At 42.3% G+C, this 19,832-nt stretch overlaps 1 protein-coding gene across 2 annotated transcripts in view; it reads left to right on the top strand.

Annotated features, from left to right (window-relative positions):
- Nucleotides 1-9,219: 9,219 nt before the first annotated feature.
- The window catches only part of dock10 (dedicator of cytokinesis 10), a 173,096-nt gene continuing 162,483 nt past the window's right edge, over nucleotides 9,220-19,832 (top strand). For both annotated transcript variants that reach the window (XM_055896528.1, XM_055896529.1), the window contains exon 1: nucleotides 9,220-9,829. In XM_055896528.1, the coding sequence (XP_055752503.1) occupies nucleotides 9,722-9,829 (108 nt within the window). In that variant the 5' untranslated portion in view covers nucleotides 9,220-9,721. The remainder of the gene's footprint in view (nucleotides 9,830-19,832) is intronic.

A 19,832-nucleotide genomic window follows, 5' to 3' on the forward strand; every position in this document is an offset into this window, starting at 1 on the left:
ACAGGTTTATAGAAATGTTTGCAAATGTATATATATAAAAAATAAATACCTTCCAGAAGGACAACCATCTCTGCAGCTCTCCACCAATCAGGCCTTTATGGTAGACTGGCCAGATGGAAGCCACTCCACAGTAAAAGGCACCTAAAGGACACTCAGACCATGAGAAACAAGATTATCTGGTCTGATGAAACCAAGGTTGAACTCTTTGGCCTGAATGCCAAGAGTCACATCTAGAGGAAATCTGGCACCATCCCTACGGTGAAGTATGGTAATGGCAGCATCAGGCTGTGGGGATGTTTTTTAGTGTCAGGGACTGGGAGACTAGTCAGGATCGAGGGAAAGATGAATGGAGCAAAATACAGAGAGATACTTGATGAAAACCTGCTCCAGAGCGCTCCTGACCTCAGACTGGGGCGAAGGGTGTGGTAGTTATTGTCACATATAGGGACAGATATAATACTATAGAGCAAAAACATATGTACATCAGACCACAGGAGGAGAAGGCGACACTTAAGTGCATAGGACAGCTGGACATACTAATGTTAGAGGGACACATAGTCTACTAGTCCTAATAAGGGCAAACATACCGAAGAGCACACCAAGCTAAACATAAGTACGAAGGCCAAAGACATAGGCCCATAGGATAGATGGACATATATTATTTTAAGGACATGAAGGGGTCCTGCCACCATTATAACCTAACTGAAAGCAGATATGGGCGTTATTGGGCATGAACAAGCAGGAAGCTTAAACTAAAAGATAATAGTGGCAGATGGACTGAGGGAAGTAACTTCATTTGCATATAGGGTGGACTCATATGCTGTATGTGTATAAGACAAGAGCCAGTGCTTAGGGAAGTGGGTTGTTCCGCGGACAAGCACGGCTTCTGATATTTTGTATTAAAAGCCTTTATTGAATTCACAAGTTCTTGTAAGTGTTATATTTGTAAGACGATTTTCCACCACAAGGGTCACCTTCCAACAGGACAATGACCCTAAGCACACAGCCAAGACAACGCAGGAGTGGCTTCGGGACAAGTCCTTGAGTGGCCCAGCCAGAGGCCGGACTTGAATCCGACCTAAAATCTCTGGAGTGACCTGAAAATAGATGTGCAGGCACTCCCCATCCAACCTGACAGAGTTTGAGAGGATCTGCAGAGAAGAATGGGAGAAACTCCCCAAATACAGGTGTGCCAAGCTTGTAGCGTCATACCCAAGAAGACGCAAAGCTGTAATCGCTTCCAAAGGTGCTTCAACAAAGTACCGAGTAAAGGGTCTGAATACTTACAGTACCCAGTCAAAAGTTTGGACACACCTACTCAATCAAGATTTTGTCTTTATTTGTACTATTTTCTACATTGTATAATAATAGTGAAGACATCAAAACTATGAAATAACACATGGAATCATGTAGTAACAAAAAAGTGTTAAACAAATCAAATTAGATTTTAGATTCCTCAAAGTAGCCACCCTTTGCCTTGATGACAGCTTTGCATACTCTTGGCATTCTCTTAACCAGCTTTGTGAGGTAGTCACCTGGAATGCATTTCAATTAACAGGTGTGCCATGCCTTGTTAAAAGTTAATTTGGGGAATTTCTTTCCTTCTTAAAGTGTTAAATCAAGTGTTATTTTTTTGTAGCAGTTCATAAACCATGTGCCATGGAATTGGTACATCGAAAATCTCTTCCAATTTATTTTGCAACCTCTATGGCGCAGCTGTCAACATTTTTGTACTCAAATGAAACTGGTATATTTTTCTATTTATGCCAATTTTTTTCAGCCAATTTGTATCTTTAATATATGGCAGACAAACAAATTCCCTACCTTCTCCCTTTTCCACGTGCCTCCTACATTTTTGTGATTATCCTGCAATCAGTTGGTTATAAGTTTGGATTGTGTAACGGGTGTCGTAATCCTCCTCCTCAAACGAGGAGAGGAGAGAAGGATCGAAAGACCAAAATGCAGCGGGTTGTGAATACATAATGAATTTTAATAAACAAGACGAAACTAAACACACGAAGAACACTTGATACTTTACAAAACAACAAAACGAAGTAAACAGACCTGGACACGAACTTACATACAACGTGAAGAACGCACGAACAGGAACAGACTACAAATACCTAACGACAATGAAACAGTCCCGTATGGTGCGCACATACACTGACACGGAAGACAATCACCCACAAACAAACAGTGAGAACACCCTACCTTAATATGACTCTCAATTAGAGGAAAACGCAAAACACCTGCCTCTAATTAAGAGCCATACCAGGCAACCCAAAACCAACATAGAAACAGAAAACATAAACTGCCCACCCAAAACTCACGCCCTGACCATCACACACATACAAAACAACAGAAAACAGGTCAGGAACGTGACAGATTGAGCAAACATTCTGATATATTTTCGATAACTCCACCGTTTCTATTCCTAATATCGTTAATAAATATATTACTTTTTTTTATTCCATAAAGAATGTTTTTTTAATTCATCACTATATTTGAGTTTAACCATACAATTTGTTGTAATATTTGTTCTATCTTTAATGGAGGATAAAACTGCAATTTTAACCAGCTTTTTACGTGCTTGTTTAAGAAAGGCGATACTTAACTTTTTATTTTCAATAAATCAGTAATGAGGAGTTGTAATCTGTATAAAGGGTTCTAGTCACGACTCGGTGTCTGTCCGTGTCCTTCCTCTCGGTCTTCATCTACATACCTGTCTCTCTCTAGCTTCTACTTCCTACTACAGAAGGAGATCGGACTACCCGGTCTCCTTTAAAAAAAATAAGAACATAAGAAAAGATTATTGATGAGTGTACATTTGAATGGATCCTATAGAAAGGGATTTCATCCCATCTTTAACCCTAAAACGTACTTTACATTATATGAGACTTAAACCTACAGCAACAACCCATTTTTGGGCTGTTGAGTGTTTATGCCTGTAATATTTGTGTTGTGGAGAAATGACCAGGCAGGAGACGGGAGTACAGTTAGTTTTCGTTTAGTCAAAACCTCTCGTGCTCTCCAGTTCCCGGGCACACTAGTGCACATGTGCATTTCCTATTAGGTGTAGTAACGTAACACTGTCGTAATACATCACTGCTTAGTAACAGCATAGTAACTAATATAAACAGATGTAGATCCCAGATACTACACTCCTCCCCCATAGTGTTTAACTCCCAGAGAACAAGGTAAATATGTTAGGGAACTACTAATGCAATATCTGAACAATGCATTCTTAACATTTTTCAACTACTGGGTTGAAGCAGACTTTTCAGAGCCCAGCACAAATCCAGGGGATTATTCTGCCCCGAAGATGGAGTTTGTGTCCTAATAACTAACCCAGGTAATGTCCTTTTTCTTTCCTTTTATCTAGGACATATTAAAGTGTTTGTTTGTTTTACTGTCTGTTACCTTAAACAGCTCAACTCACAGGTCAAGCTTTTGAGGTGCCCTTCGCTGTCGAATAGGATATCTCCGCTCCTCCTGGGCTTCTGGTGGTGGGCCAGGTTCAAGTGGAAGGTCAGGCTCTGTCTCTCCCGTACGTCCACAGTCAGGAGAATAGTCCTGGGGGTCGTTATTGTTTTTGTTCTCTCAGCGTTTCTCTGCTGGGGCGTTGGACCGTAGCAGATGATCCACATGGATGCGTTCCCAAGGTGTCGCAGCCCAGGACCATGGATGAAGAAGTGCAGCAGCAGGCTTGTTGCGAACAGCTTCACAAGGTGAGCAGTGGCCTACATGCTGTTGAATGTCCTGATCCAGTCCAGGCCACCACAGATAACTGCGAGCGAGTGCTTTCATTCGAGTGATCCCTGGATGTCCCTCATGCAGGTCAGATAGCAGTCTCCTCTGGAATTTGTGAGGTACTACCACCCTTGATCCCCACAGAACACATCCTTGATCAGTGGACAACTGGTCTTTCTTGTTGATGAATGTACGAAGGTTATCGTCATTTACGAAGTTTGGCCAACCTCCTAATGTTAAGTCCAAGACTTTGGAAAGCACTGGATCTTTCCTTGTTGCCTCTGCTATGTCTGAAGCAGATATGGGCAGTTCGTCAATGAGAGAGATCTGGAAGACTGCTCTATCATCTTCACTGTCGGAGTCACTATTGCATGGTAGTCTTGATAGTGCATCTGCATTTGCGTGATCACTGGATCGTCTGTACTCAATCTCGTAGTCGTAGGCTAACAATATCAGAGCCCAACGTTGCATTCGAAGTGCAGCAAGGGTTGGTATAGCTGATTTTGGTCCAAGGATGGCCAACAGAGGCTTGTGATCTGTCAGCAGTTGGAACTTCCTTCCGTACAGGTATTTGTGAAACTTCTTCACTCCGAATATTATGCTCAGGGCTTCCTTCTCAATTTGAGCATAATTTTTCTCACTTGGTGACAGAGTCCGTGGTTCAAATGCAATAGGGTGTTCTTCACCTGACGATAGAACATGTGAGATGACGGCTCCTACTCCGTATGGAGATGCATCACACGCGAGTCTCAGCTTCATCTCTGTGTTGTAGTGGGCAAGCCACTTGCTCTTTAGCAGACGCTGTTTGCAAGTCTTGAATGCTTCTTCGCATTGTGGGGACCAATTCCACTTTGTATCGGCCTGCAGCAGTTGGTGAAGCGGATGCAACAATGTGGACAAGTTTGCCACAAACTTTCCGTAATAGTTCAGGAGCAAGGTGCTCTCCAATGGTTGGTGCTGACACGAGGATGTCGTCCATGAAGCACACAACGTTGTCTATACCGTCCAAGATCTGATCCATTGTGTGTTGGAATATCGCTGGAGCTGTCGAGATTCCATAGGCCAAGCGATTGAATCTGAATATCCCCTTGTGTGTATTGATGGTCAGACACTGTTCTGACTCCAGATCCAACTTCAGTTGCTGATAAGCGAATGCCAGGTCCAGCTTACTGAAAACCTTCCCACCAGCTAGAGTGGCAAACAGATCTTCAGTGTTTGGTAGTGGATATTCCTCTGGTAGTATGCAGCGATTTACTGTGACCTTGTAGTCACCGCACATTCTGACAGTCTTATCTTTCTTTGGAACTACAGTAATCCCTCGTTTATCGCGGGGGTTACGTTCCGAAAATGACCCGCGATAAGTGAAATCCGCGAAATAGAAAACTTTTTTTTTTTTTACAATTAGCAACTATTACATGTATACAAATACAGTGACTCACGTGTAGGCCGTTTCACTGCTCTTCAGAGCGTTTCGTCGACATTATGGGTTTAGGAGATGTTCGAAATTACAAGATAATTTGGCCAACTTAATGTAAATTTGCCAAGCTGTTTTATGTACGTACACATAACTGCACGAGACGACAAAATGATAGCACAATTCGTAGCATGTTTTGATACAAGAAGCGGGAGTGAGTTTTTAGCGAATCAGAATGCAGAGCACAATGCACCAAAAAAAAAATGCATTATGAAAATCCGCGAAATAGCGAATCCGCGATAAGTGAACCGCGAAGTGGCGAGGGATCACTGTACAACAATCGGAGCGGCCCAGTCGCTCCTCGCTACTTTCGTGATTATGTTATTCTTCTGTAGGCGGTCCAGTTCCTTCTCTACTGCTTCCTTAAGAGCATAGGGAACCGGACGTGGTTTGTGAAAGATAGGCTTGGTTCCTTCTTGCACTCTGACTTTTGCTGTGAAGTCTTGTATTTCACCGTAGCCATCTTTGAAAAGTTCTTTGTGCTTCTCCAGCATGTTAGTAAGTGTAGCCTGACTCCCTGGTTTGTCCTTTCTCAGACTGAAGATTTCTCCCCAGTTCAACTTGATCTTTTGTAGCCAGTTTCTGCCTAGCAAGGCTGATTTTTCTCCTTTAACAATGACAAGCGGTAGCGTCCACTCCTTCCCCTCATACCGGACTGGTACCTGGATCTGCCCTAACACAGGAATATTGTCACCAGTGTATGAAGAAAGGCGGATGGACGCTGGCAGAAGAGGGCACTCTTTCAGGTTTTTTTTGTAGAGTCTCTCTGGAACCAGAGATACAGACGCTCCGGTGTCCAGCTGCATTTTTACCGGTTTTCCCGCTAACTCCATGTTGAGATAGATTCCATCTTGTTGTTGTTGAGCTGTGTACACTGTGGACAGTTCCAATACTGTTTCAGTTGTACCTTCCTCTTCTTGTGCTGCGTCTGACACTTTGTGCGCTCTTGCTGTGTGTTTTGAGGCTTTACACACTTTCTGTAAATGTCCAACCTTTCCACAATTGTGGCACTTTACATTTTGGAATCGACATTCACTGTGCTGATGATTATCTCCCCCACATCTGTAGCAACTTGGCTTAGAACTTTGAGATGTGGGCTGCTTTGTTCTTGTGTAACCTTGAGGACGGGACTGAGAAAAGTGTGACTTTTGTGAGCCTTTTTCACCACGTGCATCACTGACCTTGTGAACACCTTTCTGACGTTCTGCATATCCCAATGGCTCAATAGTATCCCTGTGGGCAAGCTCGAGTCCAAGTGCGATATCACAGGCTTTCCGAAAGGTCAGGTCCTTCTCTGACAGAAGCCTTCTGTGATATGCTTCACCTGTGAGACCACATAGAAACTTGTCTCGAAGAGCATCATCAAGAAATTGTGCAAACTCACATGTACTTGCCAGCCTTTTCAAAGCAATGTGTAGTCAGCCACGGTTTCCCCTTGACTCTGGTGACGTTGGTAAAATCTGAAACGTTCTGCAATGAGAATTGGCTTAGGCTTGAAATGCCTTGAAAGAGTTTCAGTCAGTTCTGCATAGTTCAACTCCACTGCTTTTATTGGTTCAATGAGACCTTTCAGCAATCCATACTCAGTTGGACCCAAAACACTGAGAAATACGTCTGCTTTCTTTCCATCCTTGATTTCATTTGCAGCCAGCCAACGCTCAAAACGCTCCAAATAGGAATCAAAATCCTCTTTTGTAGCCTCAAACTCTGGTACTCGACCAATGGTTGCCATTTTCACAGTTAATTGTTCAGTTTCCTTATTCCTTGTATTCCTTAATTTTCATCTAATTCTTCACTTCAGAAGTTTCTGCAATTACTTCGTTCACTGCACTCATTTGTAATAATGTACACACCGTGTTACGTTCCTTCTTCCTTTTTTTTCCCCTTCTTGACAATATTTCTCCACTGAGATCGCCTAATTTCAATGGGTTCAATGACAGTTTCTTTTTATTTAACCACCAGAGGGCAGTGTCGCTATTCTGGACTCCAATAGTCTTGCTACTTGGCAGCTCCTGAACGCTGTTCCTGCTAGCAGTGCTTAGCCTTTTTTTACTGGCAAAAGAAAATAAAAAATAACTGACGAATTACATAATTATTTTGAGTTTCATTACTCACGCAACATTCTTCCCTTCAAGCAATGTCCGTTAAAGAAGTTTAATCACCTCGTCGCCACTGTAATATTTGTGTTGTGGAGAAATGACCAGGCAGGAGACGGGAGTACAGTTAGTTTTCGTTTAGTCAAAACCTCTCGTGCTCTCCAGTTCCCGGGCACACTAGTGCGTATGTGCATTTCCTATTAGGTGTAGTAACATAACACTGTCGTAATACATCACTGCTTAGTAACAGCATAGTAACTAATATAAACAGATGTAGATCCCAGATACTACAATGCCGAGCTCACGTGCTCGTCGGAAACTTCCTACTTTCTAGTTGTGATGTCGAAAATACGACTTTGTTTCATTCCTGTGCTTTTTGGTCGGAATAATTATTCAACCAATACAACTTTAGTTAGCTTGACAAGCTAGGTGACGTTGGTAATAATAAAGTTAGCTAGCTTGCTTAACATTGACAGTATGGCCAAACTAGCTACATTATCAAATGTAGCCTAATTATCCATATTGATAAGGTTGTAGTTATCTTTTGGTTGAAAAGGTAAAAAGACAGTGGTGAAACGTCAAAACTCTGAAAACATACCTCTCTCAGTTTCCCACATGTAATTTCGACTTGGAGAGTCGTTCAAGTGAACCTTCCTTGTTGGAACTAGGAATTTCCGATAGCCCGTGAACTTGGCATTAGTCAATATCTACTCTTATAGGGACATTGTGGGCAGTTGTCTCTAAGTGCTGTGATTTTCTTTCTAGGATTTTTCAACTAACCTCAGAGAAGCAGAAAATAAGCGAACCTGGTTTCCTGACCAAGACCCCCCCCCAAGCCCCTGAAAACAAACAAGACCAACAAGCCGTCCTTGAAAAACGGCAAAGTCCTGAAAGCCTTCAAAGCACCAAACATCTTCAAGAAAATTAAGAAATGAAGGTAATGCATACAATTGCAAATTTGGTGTAATTATTATTTCTCATACAACTGCAGTACTGTATAGTGGACAAACGGGGGAGCCAGAGTACAATAGATTAGTCCGGATTCCTTATTCCATCAAACAACTGTGATAAATCTTCTTTAGAATCAACTAAGCTAAGTTGGACACGTGTTTTATGGAAACTTATGCGGTAGGTCTCCTTAGATATCATCCAACTATTTAAAAATGCCTTCGTCTGCGGATGCCTGCTCTGTTGCCTTAAGGTAAGATACAACTCCATAGGGCTTAACTGCCAAGATCTCCATGGAAACCACATTTCCCATTAATTACCAAAGCCAAATGGTAGGCCTATGAAGAAGTCTATTATCTAGGTCTCCATGGCTATTTTGGAGACGGGAAACACCCACGTGATGGTTGATGTGTCCTCACTTTGCAATCCTGACTCAAGAAACCAAAACATCTGGACATGTTAACATCCGTGGATGGGATGGTTCACTTGAATGCTTTGTGCAGATGCACGAGAAGGACACGAGTGGACGAATGTATGTCTATTGGATTGCCATAATCATATAGGAATCGTGTTTTCAGAAGGACATAGGCTATGGTTCGGACTTGTCAAATGTGTAGGACTTTTTGCGTTTATTCCTTACTGATAGCCAGCTAACGTTGTCATTCATGCAAAGTAGGACTTGTTAAAGGTTCAATGCGAAAATACCAGATAGGCAAATTGATCATATCCGACGATGGCTTGTATTCAATGTGGATATACAGTATAGTGCCCAACAATGTTGCAACCATGCCACAGCGTTGTGTAGCCTATTATGATAATGCTACCTATATAAAAAAAATAACATTAATAAAAGACTAGTACTAGCCTATTCCACCACATGAGGTCGCTGTGTGACCATTATTCCTCCCTCTCCAACGATGGTCCTGAGTGGACTGCTGATGAGTTGATGACATTCTGGAGGTTATTCTCCTCTCTCCTTGACCTGTGGCAGAGGCCAAATTATGGACATAGTGGTCACTGTTATTGCAAGCCTTTTAGAATTGAGTTGTATGACCAATTTGAACGTTTCGTAGACTTATAGCAACAGATACTCCTCATCAGTAGCAGGGCTTTTGGGCGTTCTATGTTTGGGAAAACCCAGCCTATGTTAAATTATTAAAACGTTAATAGTTTAAAGGCTTCTTGCAGCCCAGGGGTTGGAGAGAGATGGGCCATTAGTTCCGCTTCCTTTGACTCTGTAGCGCACGGGCATTGGTAGAACCTCGCTGAATAGGCATCTGTAGCCTACGCAAGCACGGCTGCTGTGTAGTACTAGTAGCCCAGTAGAAGCAGCAGCGAGACGAGGAGGGGAGCCGTTGCTGGCGTATACATTGGATTTGCAATAGACAAACGCGTTGGAAATCTGGGCGAACGTCGGCGCTTGAACCAGAGGAATAGTGTGGACCGTTCTGAAATGGCAGCGGAATCGACCCGGAGATTCACGAAGAACCTGCTCAAGCCCGGGAGTGCGGCGGAGATAAGGCAGACGGCATCCAATGCTGTCAGGCATTCGGCAGTGACGGTGGGTCAATGGGAAAAACAAAGGTTATGACTGTACATTATTCAGTAATGCTGAGTAGGCCTATATTGTAGAGCTCAATGTGTAGGTTTTTTTCACTCACCGCCCCCCCTGTACCTACAATGACGCTATGGGCACCCATTGATTGTGAATTGATTGTTGGAGATGTGAGCCGCACCATTGCGACCAGATCCTGAAGAACTTGACATTCATAATTGTGTTAACGCGATTTGGGTTGAATGAACACAGCTGCTAAATTTTGAATTGTGATGTCAACTGTGATATATGCCTGCAAGTTTTCGGTGAAGGGGAGTTTGTCTTGATGCTGCGCGAGACAATGTTGCATTCATGTAAATGATTTTCTTGAATGGGCTACAATGTTGCATTTGAAGAGGATACGAGTTGAGGTTGTGAATGCCTATTCATAGCGTTGCCCACCTCAACGTTTTAAATGTAAGGAGATTTGCTGCTAAAATCGAAGCAGCCGTGTATTCTCCAGTGATTTTCGGAGGATATGGGTCGAGGTTGTGAATGTGTATTCTTAGCGTTGCCCACCTCAACGTTTTAAATGTAAGGAGATTTGCAGCTAAAATCGAAGCAGCCGTGTATTCTCTAGTGGGTTTCGGTATTTTCCATGCTGCCTCCGGGAAATAAATAAATATTGGACCTGGTTGTAGCATAGTCCTTGTCTTTCCGCGGGAAATGCCCTCCTGCTTCAAGCCGAAGATACTGAATGACGTACGCAGCAGTAACATCAGCCCAGTTGTGTGTAATTATTATTAATTAAAAAAATAAATAATAATAAGTGGAATTTAATTAACATTAATTGGCTCTGGCAGATGTTTGTGTAGTGCGTACCAGTGGAGGCTGCTCAGAGGAGGAAGTGAAGGACCATCCTCAGTGAATTTGATAAAAATAGTGAAATATTAAAAAAGATATTCTATTGTGATAGGAATATATTTAATATAGTTTGGTGTCACCAAACAATTGATTAAAACACACTGTTTTGCAATGAAGGTCCACGGTAGCTTTTACAGCACTCTCTTGGGTAGCATCATGGTGTAGCCGGAGGACAGCTAGTTTTAGTCCTCCTCTAGGTACATTGACTTCAATACAAAGCCTAAGATGCTCATGGTTCTCACCCTTCCATAGACTTACACAGTAATTATGACAACTTCCGGAGGACGTCCTCCAACCTATCAGAGCTCTTGCAGCATGAACTGACATGTTGTCCACCAATCAAAGGACCAGAGAATGAATCTAGTACTGAAAGCATAAGCTACATCTAGCTAGCACTGCAGTGCATCAAATGTGGTGAGTAGTTGACTCAAAGAAAAAGACAATAGTTGAACAGTTTGGAACAAATTCTTCTCTTTAAAAAGCGAATTAGAAGCAGAGAGCTATATTTTGTTGTATTTAAAAAAATAAAAAATAAAAAATCACCTACTTGGCCAGCAAATGCAGCTAGCTAGTTTAGCCTAGTCAAACACCCGGCTCAAACAGCAAGTGATGCTATGTTAGCTAGCTGGCCATGGCTATCCAACAGTGGAACTTTTGCAAGTCAAGGTAGGCTTTTGGTTTTATAAATGTGTTGCCACCAGGGCCCACCGGTGTAACTGCTACACTGCTTTCAGCGCACTGCATGATTGTGTTCTAACGTTTTAGTAGCTATGTTGACTATGACGTTCGCTAATATGGTGACAACAATGTAGGCTGTGAGCACTGTAGAGCGTGTAGATGCAAGAAGGAATATACAATGAGCAATGTGGCTGCTATGCACGTGAACTGTGTCTACGGGTGATCGGGGGTGTATTCATTCCACCAATTCTGTTTAAAAAAAAATCCTTAAACGGAAGCAAAGGGAACAAAATAGGGATAATCATACCTGAATTTGTCCTACAGAAACTCTTGTTTGGTATTGAATGTGTCACTGTCTAGCTCCTTGATTACTAAAATATTTCCACATGTTTTCTAAACTTTGATTAGTAGGCTAGGTTGTAGCAACCTCATGATGGGCATAGGGAAATTTTGAGTATCATATAGTAAGCCTGAACCTATCAATGTTACATTGAACTGGGTGAATGGAATATGAATGACAGTCATCCAATATGCTGTAATAGAAATAAGGCCATGCTTATGAAGATTATTATTTATTTTTTTTCCTCCCTCATCTTAAACGGCACCGACCGCCACTGGTGCCTATCTATAGGGCTGGCCTGTGTGTGTATGTGTGTATGTGTGCACGTGTGTTGTGCTTGAGGTGCATACTAATATCTCAGCTTTGATTCTCAAATCTTTCTTATTTTTCTCATCTCTCATTTCATTTTCAATCATTCTTTTTGTGACAGATCTTCACTATGGGTTTCTATGCTATTCTCTCTGATTTTAGCAGTACATCAGTGTTGGATGCGTGAGATGGTACACATGATTCTGCGGTATCTGTCACCCTGACTGTCAAATCAAGTCTTAACGTTACTGTCACCACAGCTCTGAAATGACATTTGTGGTTTAAGGTGAAGTTTCCCCCAGATCTTGGATCAGTATTGCATTTTCCCCAGTAATGGTTAAGGTTAAGATTGGGGGAGGGGTATCTGATACTAGATCTGTACCTAGGGGCAACGACAATTATAGAGGAGTGGGAAAACTCACTCACTTTCATTATGACAGGTCCTTGCCCACCAGTTGTGCCAAGCCTGCATAGTAACACACACACACACACACACACACACACACACACACACACACACACACACACACACACACACACACACACACACACACACACACACACACACACACACACACACACACACACACACACACACACACACACACACAGTGCTAGGATGTGACAGTGTTTGACACATGTTATCCCTCTGATGACTCACCTGACAGGTAAAGGACAGGACAAATCCTCTTTCCTTTCTCTCTGTTTGTTTGTGTGTGTGTGTGTGTGTGTGTGTGAGTGACTGTGGGGTTGCTTGTCTGTGATGCCTAGTCTCCTTGATGACTCACCGGACAGGACAAATCCTCTTTACCTCTTTGTGTTTGAGTGTGTGAGCATACATTTTGTGTGTGTGACTGTGTGGGGTTGTGTGTGTGTGTGAGTGTGTGCTCATGCAGTCGTACATTGTGTGTGTCAAAATCTAATCAAAGTTTATTAGTCGCGTACACAGATTTGCAGATGTTAATGCAGGTGCATTGAAATGTTACTGTTGGAGCTAGAAACATAAGCATCTAGAAATTAAATGGACTAAAAATGTAAATACATATAAGAAATATCAGAACAAGCAATATGAGAACGAGCAATGCCAGATTCCGGAATACACTACCGTTCAAAAGTTTGTGGTCAGTTAGAGATGTTCTTTTTTGTTGAAAGAAAGGCAATTTTTTTGGTCCATTTAAAATAACAGCAAATTGGTCAGAAATACAGTGGAGACATTGTTATTGTTGTAAATTGTAAAATTTGTAAAATGTAAATGACTATTGTATCTGGAAACAGCTACATTTTAAATTCTTTATTTAAAAAATTTTTTTTTAATGGAATATCTACATAGGCGTACAGAGGCCCATTATCAGCAACAATCACTGCTGTGTTCCAATGGCACGTTGTGTTAGCTAATGCAAGTCCATCATTTTAAAAGGCTAATTGAGCATTAGAAAACCCTTTGCAATTATGTTAGCACAGCTGAAAACTTTAGTGCTGATTTAAAGAAGCAATAAAACTGGCCTTCTTTAGACTAGTTGAGTATCTGGAGCATCAGCATATGTGGGTTCAATTGCAGGCTCAAAAGGGCCAGAAACAAAGAACTTTATTCTGAAACTCATCAGTGTATTCTTGTTCTGAGAAATGAAGGCTATTCAATGCGATAAATTGCAAAGAAACTGAAGATCTCGTGCAACACCCTTCACAGAACAGCGCAAACTGGCTCTAACCAGAATAGAAAGAGGAGTGAGAGGCCCCGGTGCACAACTGAACAAGAGGACTAGTACATTAGAGTGTCTAGTTTCAGAAACGGACGCCTCACAAGTCCTCAACTGGCAGCTTTCTTTAAATGAGACCTGTGTTTCGCGGGTACTAATGTCAACAGTGAAGAGGCGACTCCGGGATACTGGCATTAAAAAGACCAAAAACACCAGCATATCAGCTCCAAGTGATTTTAATTTTGGAAATCAAAATTCACCCACATAAGAGATACACACTACATGACCAAAAGTATGTGGACACCTGGTCACTGATATGGAGTTGGTCCACCCTTTGCTGCTATAACAGCCTCCACTCTTCTGGGAAGGCTTTCCACTCTTCTGGGAAGGCTTTCCACTAGATATTGGAACATTGCTGTAGGGACTTGCACAAGAACATTAGTGAGGTCGGGCTCTGATTTTTGGCGATTAGGCCTGACTCGCATTCTGCGTTCCAATTCATCCCAAACGTAGTTGATGGGGTTGAGGTCAGGGCTTTGTGCAGGCCAGTCAAGTTCTTCCACACTGATCTCGACAAACCATTTCTGTATGGACTTCGCTTTGTGCACGGGGGCCTTGTCATGCTGAAACAGGAAAGGGCCTTCCCCAAACTGTTGCCACAAAGTTTGAAGCACAGAATTGTCTAGAATATCATTGTATGCTGTAGTGTTAAGATTTACCTTTGCTGGAACTAAGGGGTCTAGCCTGAACCATGAAAAACAGCCCCAGACCATTATTCCTCCTCCACCAAACTTTACAGTTGGCACAATGCATTGGGGTAGGTAGAGTTCTCCTTGCATCCGCCAAACCCAGATTCATCCGTCAGACTGCCAGATGGTGAAGCGTGATTCATCACTCCAGAGATTGCATATCCACAACAATGGTGGACATCATCAAGCAAGTGGGTACAACAGACTGGGATAGGGAGAGATTGAATATGTCCGTAATCACTCCAGCCAGCTGGTCTGCACATGCTTTGAGGATGCGGCTTTGGCCGGCAGCCTTGCGAGGGTTAACACACTTAAATGTCTTACTCATGCCGGCCACAGAGATCGGGAGCACACAGTCCTCATGAGTCGCATTGTTATTCTCGAAGTAGGCATAGAAGGTGTTTTCCTACCCGGGAGCGAGGTCTCTGTGTCCGCGACGTGGCTGGCTTTACATTTTAGTAATTTAGCAGACACTCTTATCCAGAGCGTCTTACAGGAGCAATATATGGGTTAAGAGCCTTGCTCATGGGGACATCAATAGATTTTTCACCTAGTCGGCTTGGGGATTCAAACCAGCAACCTTTCGGTTACTGGCCCAACTCGCTTAACCGCTAGGCTACCTGCCGTGTTGAACAGGGCTTACAATAGATTTTATTTCAATATTGCAGGCCCACCATCAGCGGTAGTTTTGTTAGTTTTGCTTTAAACAAGAAGTGTATATGGTGTGTATTTTTAGATATATACGGGGTGAAGTTGATAATTTCATAAAGATGAATCACTTTTGCGAGGCGCACTGTAAGGCCGAAGTGGGAGGAAAAGAAGCGCACTAAAAACTTCCAAACAGTCAAAACCATTTAAATTTTGATATAGGGTTGAAATCCAAAGTTGGGCTATGTATTAATAGCAGACTATTGGAGCTAGGTTGGGTGAACTCGGATGCCTGTGTATGCAGAGCATGACTTGAGACCTTTTCTTTTGCAAATATCGATAGCAGGAACCACGTTAGAAGAAAATACGGGTGCGCCGTTTCAAAGAAACATTCGCCAAAACAAACTGTCACTCAAATAGTGGCCGGAATGAATTCAACCACACGACTAGTCACATTGTTTCAAGACCACGACAGTACATCCTGTCAGAGAGGAAAGGGTTGCGCTGCATTCGATGTTCTCCAGCATGCAGCAACAAACAAAAAAATACCAAGTATCCAGTACTTCCAACTGCAACGTCATTACCTTTGTTTTTAACCACACAACCAGTGATGTAAAGTTGAAAGAATATTTTACACATTGTATCCAAAATGATATGAACGAGAGGGCAGAAAAAAAGCAATCTGTAGATGAAAACAAAAAGTCCCTTCACCATTATGATTATCTATTTAAAAACGATAGTCCATTCTCCTGTCCTTCTTTATGAAAATGGGCAATGGCAGGTTCATATAGCTTGTCTTTTGATTTTAAATCTGAAAGAAGTTGTTTTTTGATTGAGATCAAGGCCAGGGCTGACAGTCTGTCCAGGGGTGTTCCTGGAATATGTCTTGATCCTTTTTAGTGCAGAAAATGGTCTTTCTGCTGATTCAGTGGACACTGGAATGTTCAAAACTAGACAGGTAAGCAGATACAATTGGTGCATACTATTAGTTAATCTCTTCTGCTGGAGAAAGTTGAGCAGATCAACCCGGACTCTTACCCTCGAAGTCAGACATTGAGTACATAACGGTGAGTTCTGTTTAAAGCCGCGGCAAATCGAAATTAGGGCCATAGCTTTCCTCGAGACAGGAGAATGCAGCGTTTGGAAAGTTTGGCATTTCCCTAAATATTGGGAACCTTTGTGGGTCAAGGAGGGCAAGGAACATGAGCCTTCCATTGTCATTGAACCTGTTTCTTAGCTGAGTGACAATGTTGTCGATGATCGCGCACTGTGTAGCTGTTGATACTGGGCCGCGAACGTCTCCTTGCTTATGTGTCCTGCTCCCCCTTGGAACTCCGGTCTCACTCAGAGTTCTCGTAGATTAAATCTAATTTTCATTTTTCTGGTGGCGCAGCTAGCACTGCGATGCAGTGCTCTAGACCACTGCCCCACCCGGGAGGCCCCCCCAAATGTTTTTAAACTCACTGTAGCTCGCAGGTGTGAAGGTGAGTTTTGGTGTCGAAGTGCTGACTTTGTCAAACAGGCTATATCTTTGAAACCAGTTGTCCAGGTTGAGCTGTTATCGTTGCTGAAGAGTAGGCAATTCCAACAGTAAAGCTTTTTTGTCAGCTCACAGCCGGTTATACACGGATAGCGCTCATAATTATTAACTTGGCAATGCCTTTCAAAACTCTTTCCTCGTTGCACCAGGAGTTGGTCTCCTGGTCTGTACAAGATTGAACTTTTCATTCAAAGTTAGTCTTGAAAAGGGAGACGCTAACAATTTAGCCACCACATCGTCCTCAATTACTCTCTCTGCAATTGTCATTGTTACATACACTCACCGCAAAAAGCTAGCCAGCTAGCTAGGCTCAAGCGTGAGAAAACAAGATAAGTCTCACTATTGGCTCTGAATAAGTGATGTATACTTAGGCCCTCTAGAGGGCCTTGAGCCATCATACAATTGTCCCACCTATTATAAGACAATTTGTGATTGGTCGATTTTACTGTCATTCCAAAAGGCTGCTCTAATTGAAGTCAATGTGAATGATGTTGGCTGGTGCCTTCTATTCAAAGCCTGAGGGCCTAGCCAATGAGCGTTGAGCCCAGCTAGATTATTTCTACCGTGAGACCACCAAAGAAAAATTCTGATTGGATATTTTTTTCTCTTGGATGTTTACCCTTCTTTTTCCAACACAAACTGAAGAAATTCAATAGCGATATCATTACAAATAAGCCAAAAAGATTAAATCAATGAAAACAAAATGACAAATTATAATATTTCTAAATATATACAGATTTGTATCTTTCCTTAGGCTCTCTCTGAGGGCTTAGAGGGCCCTGACTGTTCCCCACTGACTATAAATATTGATACATTACTAGCTCAAACTATTAATCTGCAAAAATTACAAGTTAATTAGTGGGTAAAAAAAACAGCCTGCATTGCCCCCCATAATCTAATAGTGGTAGTGGGGTGATGGATGCCTAGTCTCCCTTATGGCTCAGATCAGGTGTCTACATAGTATTCCTTATAGACATACATCATTTTACACACAAAAACACACACACAAGTCATCTCAGACATATCCAGCTCAGAGAGGCCCAGCTCATTAGCAGTAGATTTGAATATAGAATGGAAAATGAATATCTTTATGCAACAAATGGTGAATGTGTGAAATCGTATCGCATCGATTCGTTCTTTAATCCAACCCGAATCGCACGGAATCGTTTCAAACTAAAACGTATTGTTCCTGTATCGTAGCCCTGGTATCTAGATACGAATCAAAATGTTCTTGAAAGGGAAAGATGCACATCCCTCATGACTAGTTTCCCTGCAGCTGAACCAAGATAAAGGTCAGAGTCACCCTCCATCTTTCCCCATAGGGCCTGCTGGGTCCTGAGCCTCCTGAGGTTGATCAGCTTCACTGTGTCATCAGACCAGAGGACAGGGAGGAGTGGAAGGCATAGAAATATCATCTAGAGTCTGTTTCTATGGCGGAGGGGACCATAGAGGTTCTATTTGTAATTCTATGGAGGAAACAGCCCAGGCAAACTACTCCTGTAGCGGGATTATGGTCCATTGGAATTGAAGTTACTCAATTCAGGAGGTAACCTGAAATTTCATTTTTTAAATTTTTATTCTCTCAATCAAGACTTCTCAATCAAGCCATGTTTTCTTTTGAAATTCGAATCACTTCCTAGATTGACTGTCTTTCATTTCAAGTGACCTAGGAGCTAGTAACCCGAGCGTTTCGCTGCACCTGCTACGACATCTGCTAAACTGTGTACGCGACCAATACACTTTGATTTGATTAGGACAGGCAGCTTCTCATGTACTTCAAGTGCCCTGAGAACATAGTGGAAGATAAAATAAAGGAAATCAGGTCAGCAGAATCAGGCCCTATGGGGGATCGCTCACTGGGGCGTGAGACACTCTCCCTCTATCCCTCCCTTTATCCCCTCTCGCTCTCTCCCGGGTCTTCCACCTCAAAAAGCACAAGAAAGAGGATTTCGGTCCCCACCATCTCAGATTGTTCTGAAATTGTTTCTGTGGTTAGAAACAGATAAGATTGGAATTCCTGCAACATTATTTTGTTTAAATATAATTTGATCTCTGAGAAATTTAAGCTAATTGATTTCACCCAAATTGGCCATTTTTAATTTATAGGATTGATATAGCATTCAGTAAATATTATATCTAATATTATATATTATAATATCTGACTTGTACCAAACTTAGACATGAGGAATCCACAGAAATGGTCAATAGCCATCCACGGACCCTCCACACCCCATGCCAATCCCACCCCAACAATGAGTACATACAGTAGAATCCGTTTTCTATGTCTGACAAGTAGTATCCCGTTCAGAGAAATTAGTCATTGAAGTTGTTAGCTTTAGGTCCAAATCTACATCCTGATATTACCAACGTCTGACCACTAGATGGTGCTGTTAAAGGCGATTAAAAAAAATAAAAAAAATTAAGAATCCCCCCTCAATGTTAGAGGGATAGTTCACCCATATGACAAAATTAAATATTGGTTTCCTTACCCTGTAAGCAGTCTATGGTATGACAGCAATCCATGTGTTGGTTTTGTTTTACACGGTTTCAAATAAACTCAGCAAAAAAATAAACGTCCTCTCACTGCCAACTGCGTTTATTTTCAGCAAACTTAACATGTGTAAGTATTTGTATGAACATAACAAGATTCAACAACTGAGACATAAACTGAACAAGTTCCATAGACATGTGACTAACAGAAATTGAATAATGTGTCCCTGAACAAACGGGGGGTCAAAATCAAAAGTAACAGTCGGTATCTGGTGTGGCCACCAGCTGCATTAAGTACTGCAGTGCATCTCCTCCTCATGGACTGCACCAGATTTGCCAGTTCTTGCTGTGAGATGTTACCCCACTCTTCCACCAAGGCACCTGCAAGTTTCCGGACATTTTTGGGGGAATGGCCCTAGCCCTCACCCTCCGATCCAACAGGTCCCAGACGTGCTCAATTGGATTGAGATCCGGGCTCTTCACTGGCCATGGCAAAACACTGACATTCCTGTCTTGCAGGAAATCCCGCACAGAACGAGCAGTATGTCTGGTGGCATTGTCATGCTGAAGGGTCATGTCAGGATGAGCCTGCAGGAAGGGTACCACATGAGGCAGGATGATGTCTTCCCTGCAACGCACAGTGTTGAGATTGCCT

Source organism: Salvelinus fontinalis, chromosome 33 (assembly GCF_029448725.1).
Source record: "Salvelinus fontinalis isolate EN_2023a chromosome 33, ASM2944872v1, whole genome shotgun sequence".
In the NCBI taxonomy this organism is placed as follows: domain Eukaryota; kingdom Metazoa; phylum Chordata; class Actinopteri; order Salmoniformes; family Salmonidae; genus Salvelinus; species Salvelinus fontinalis.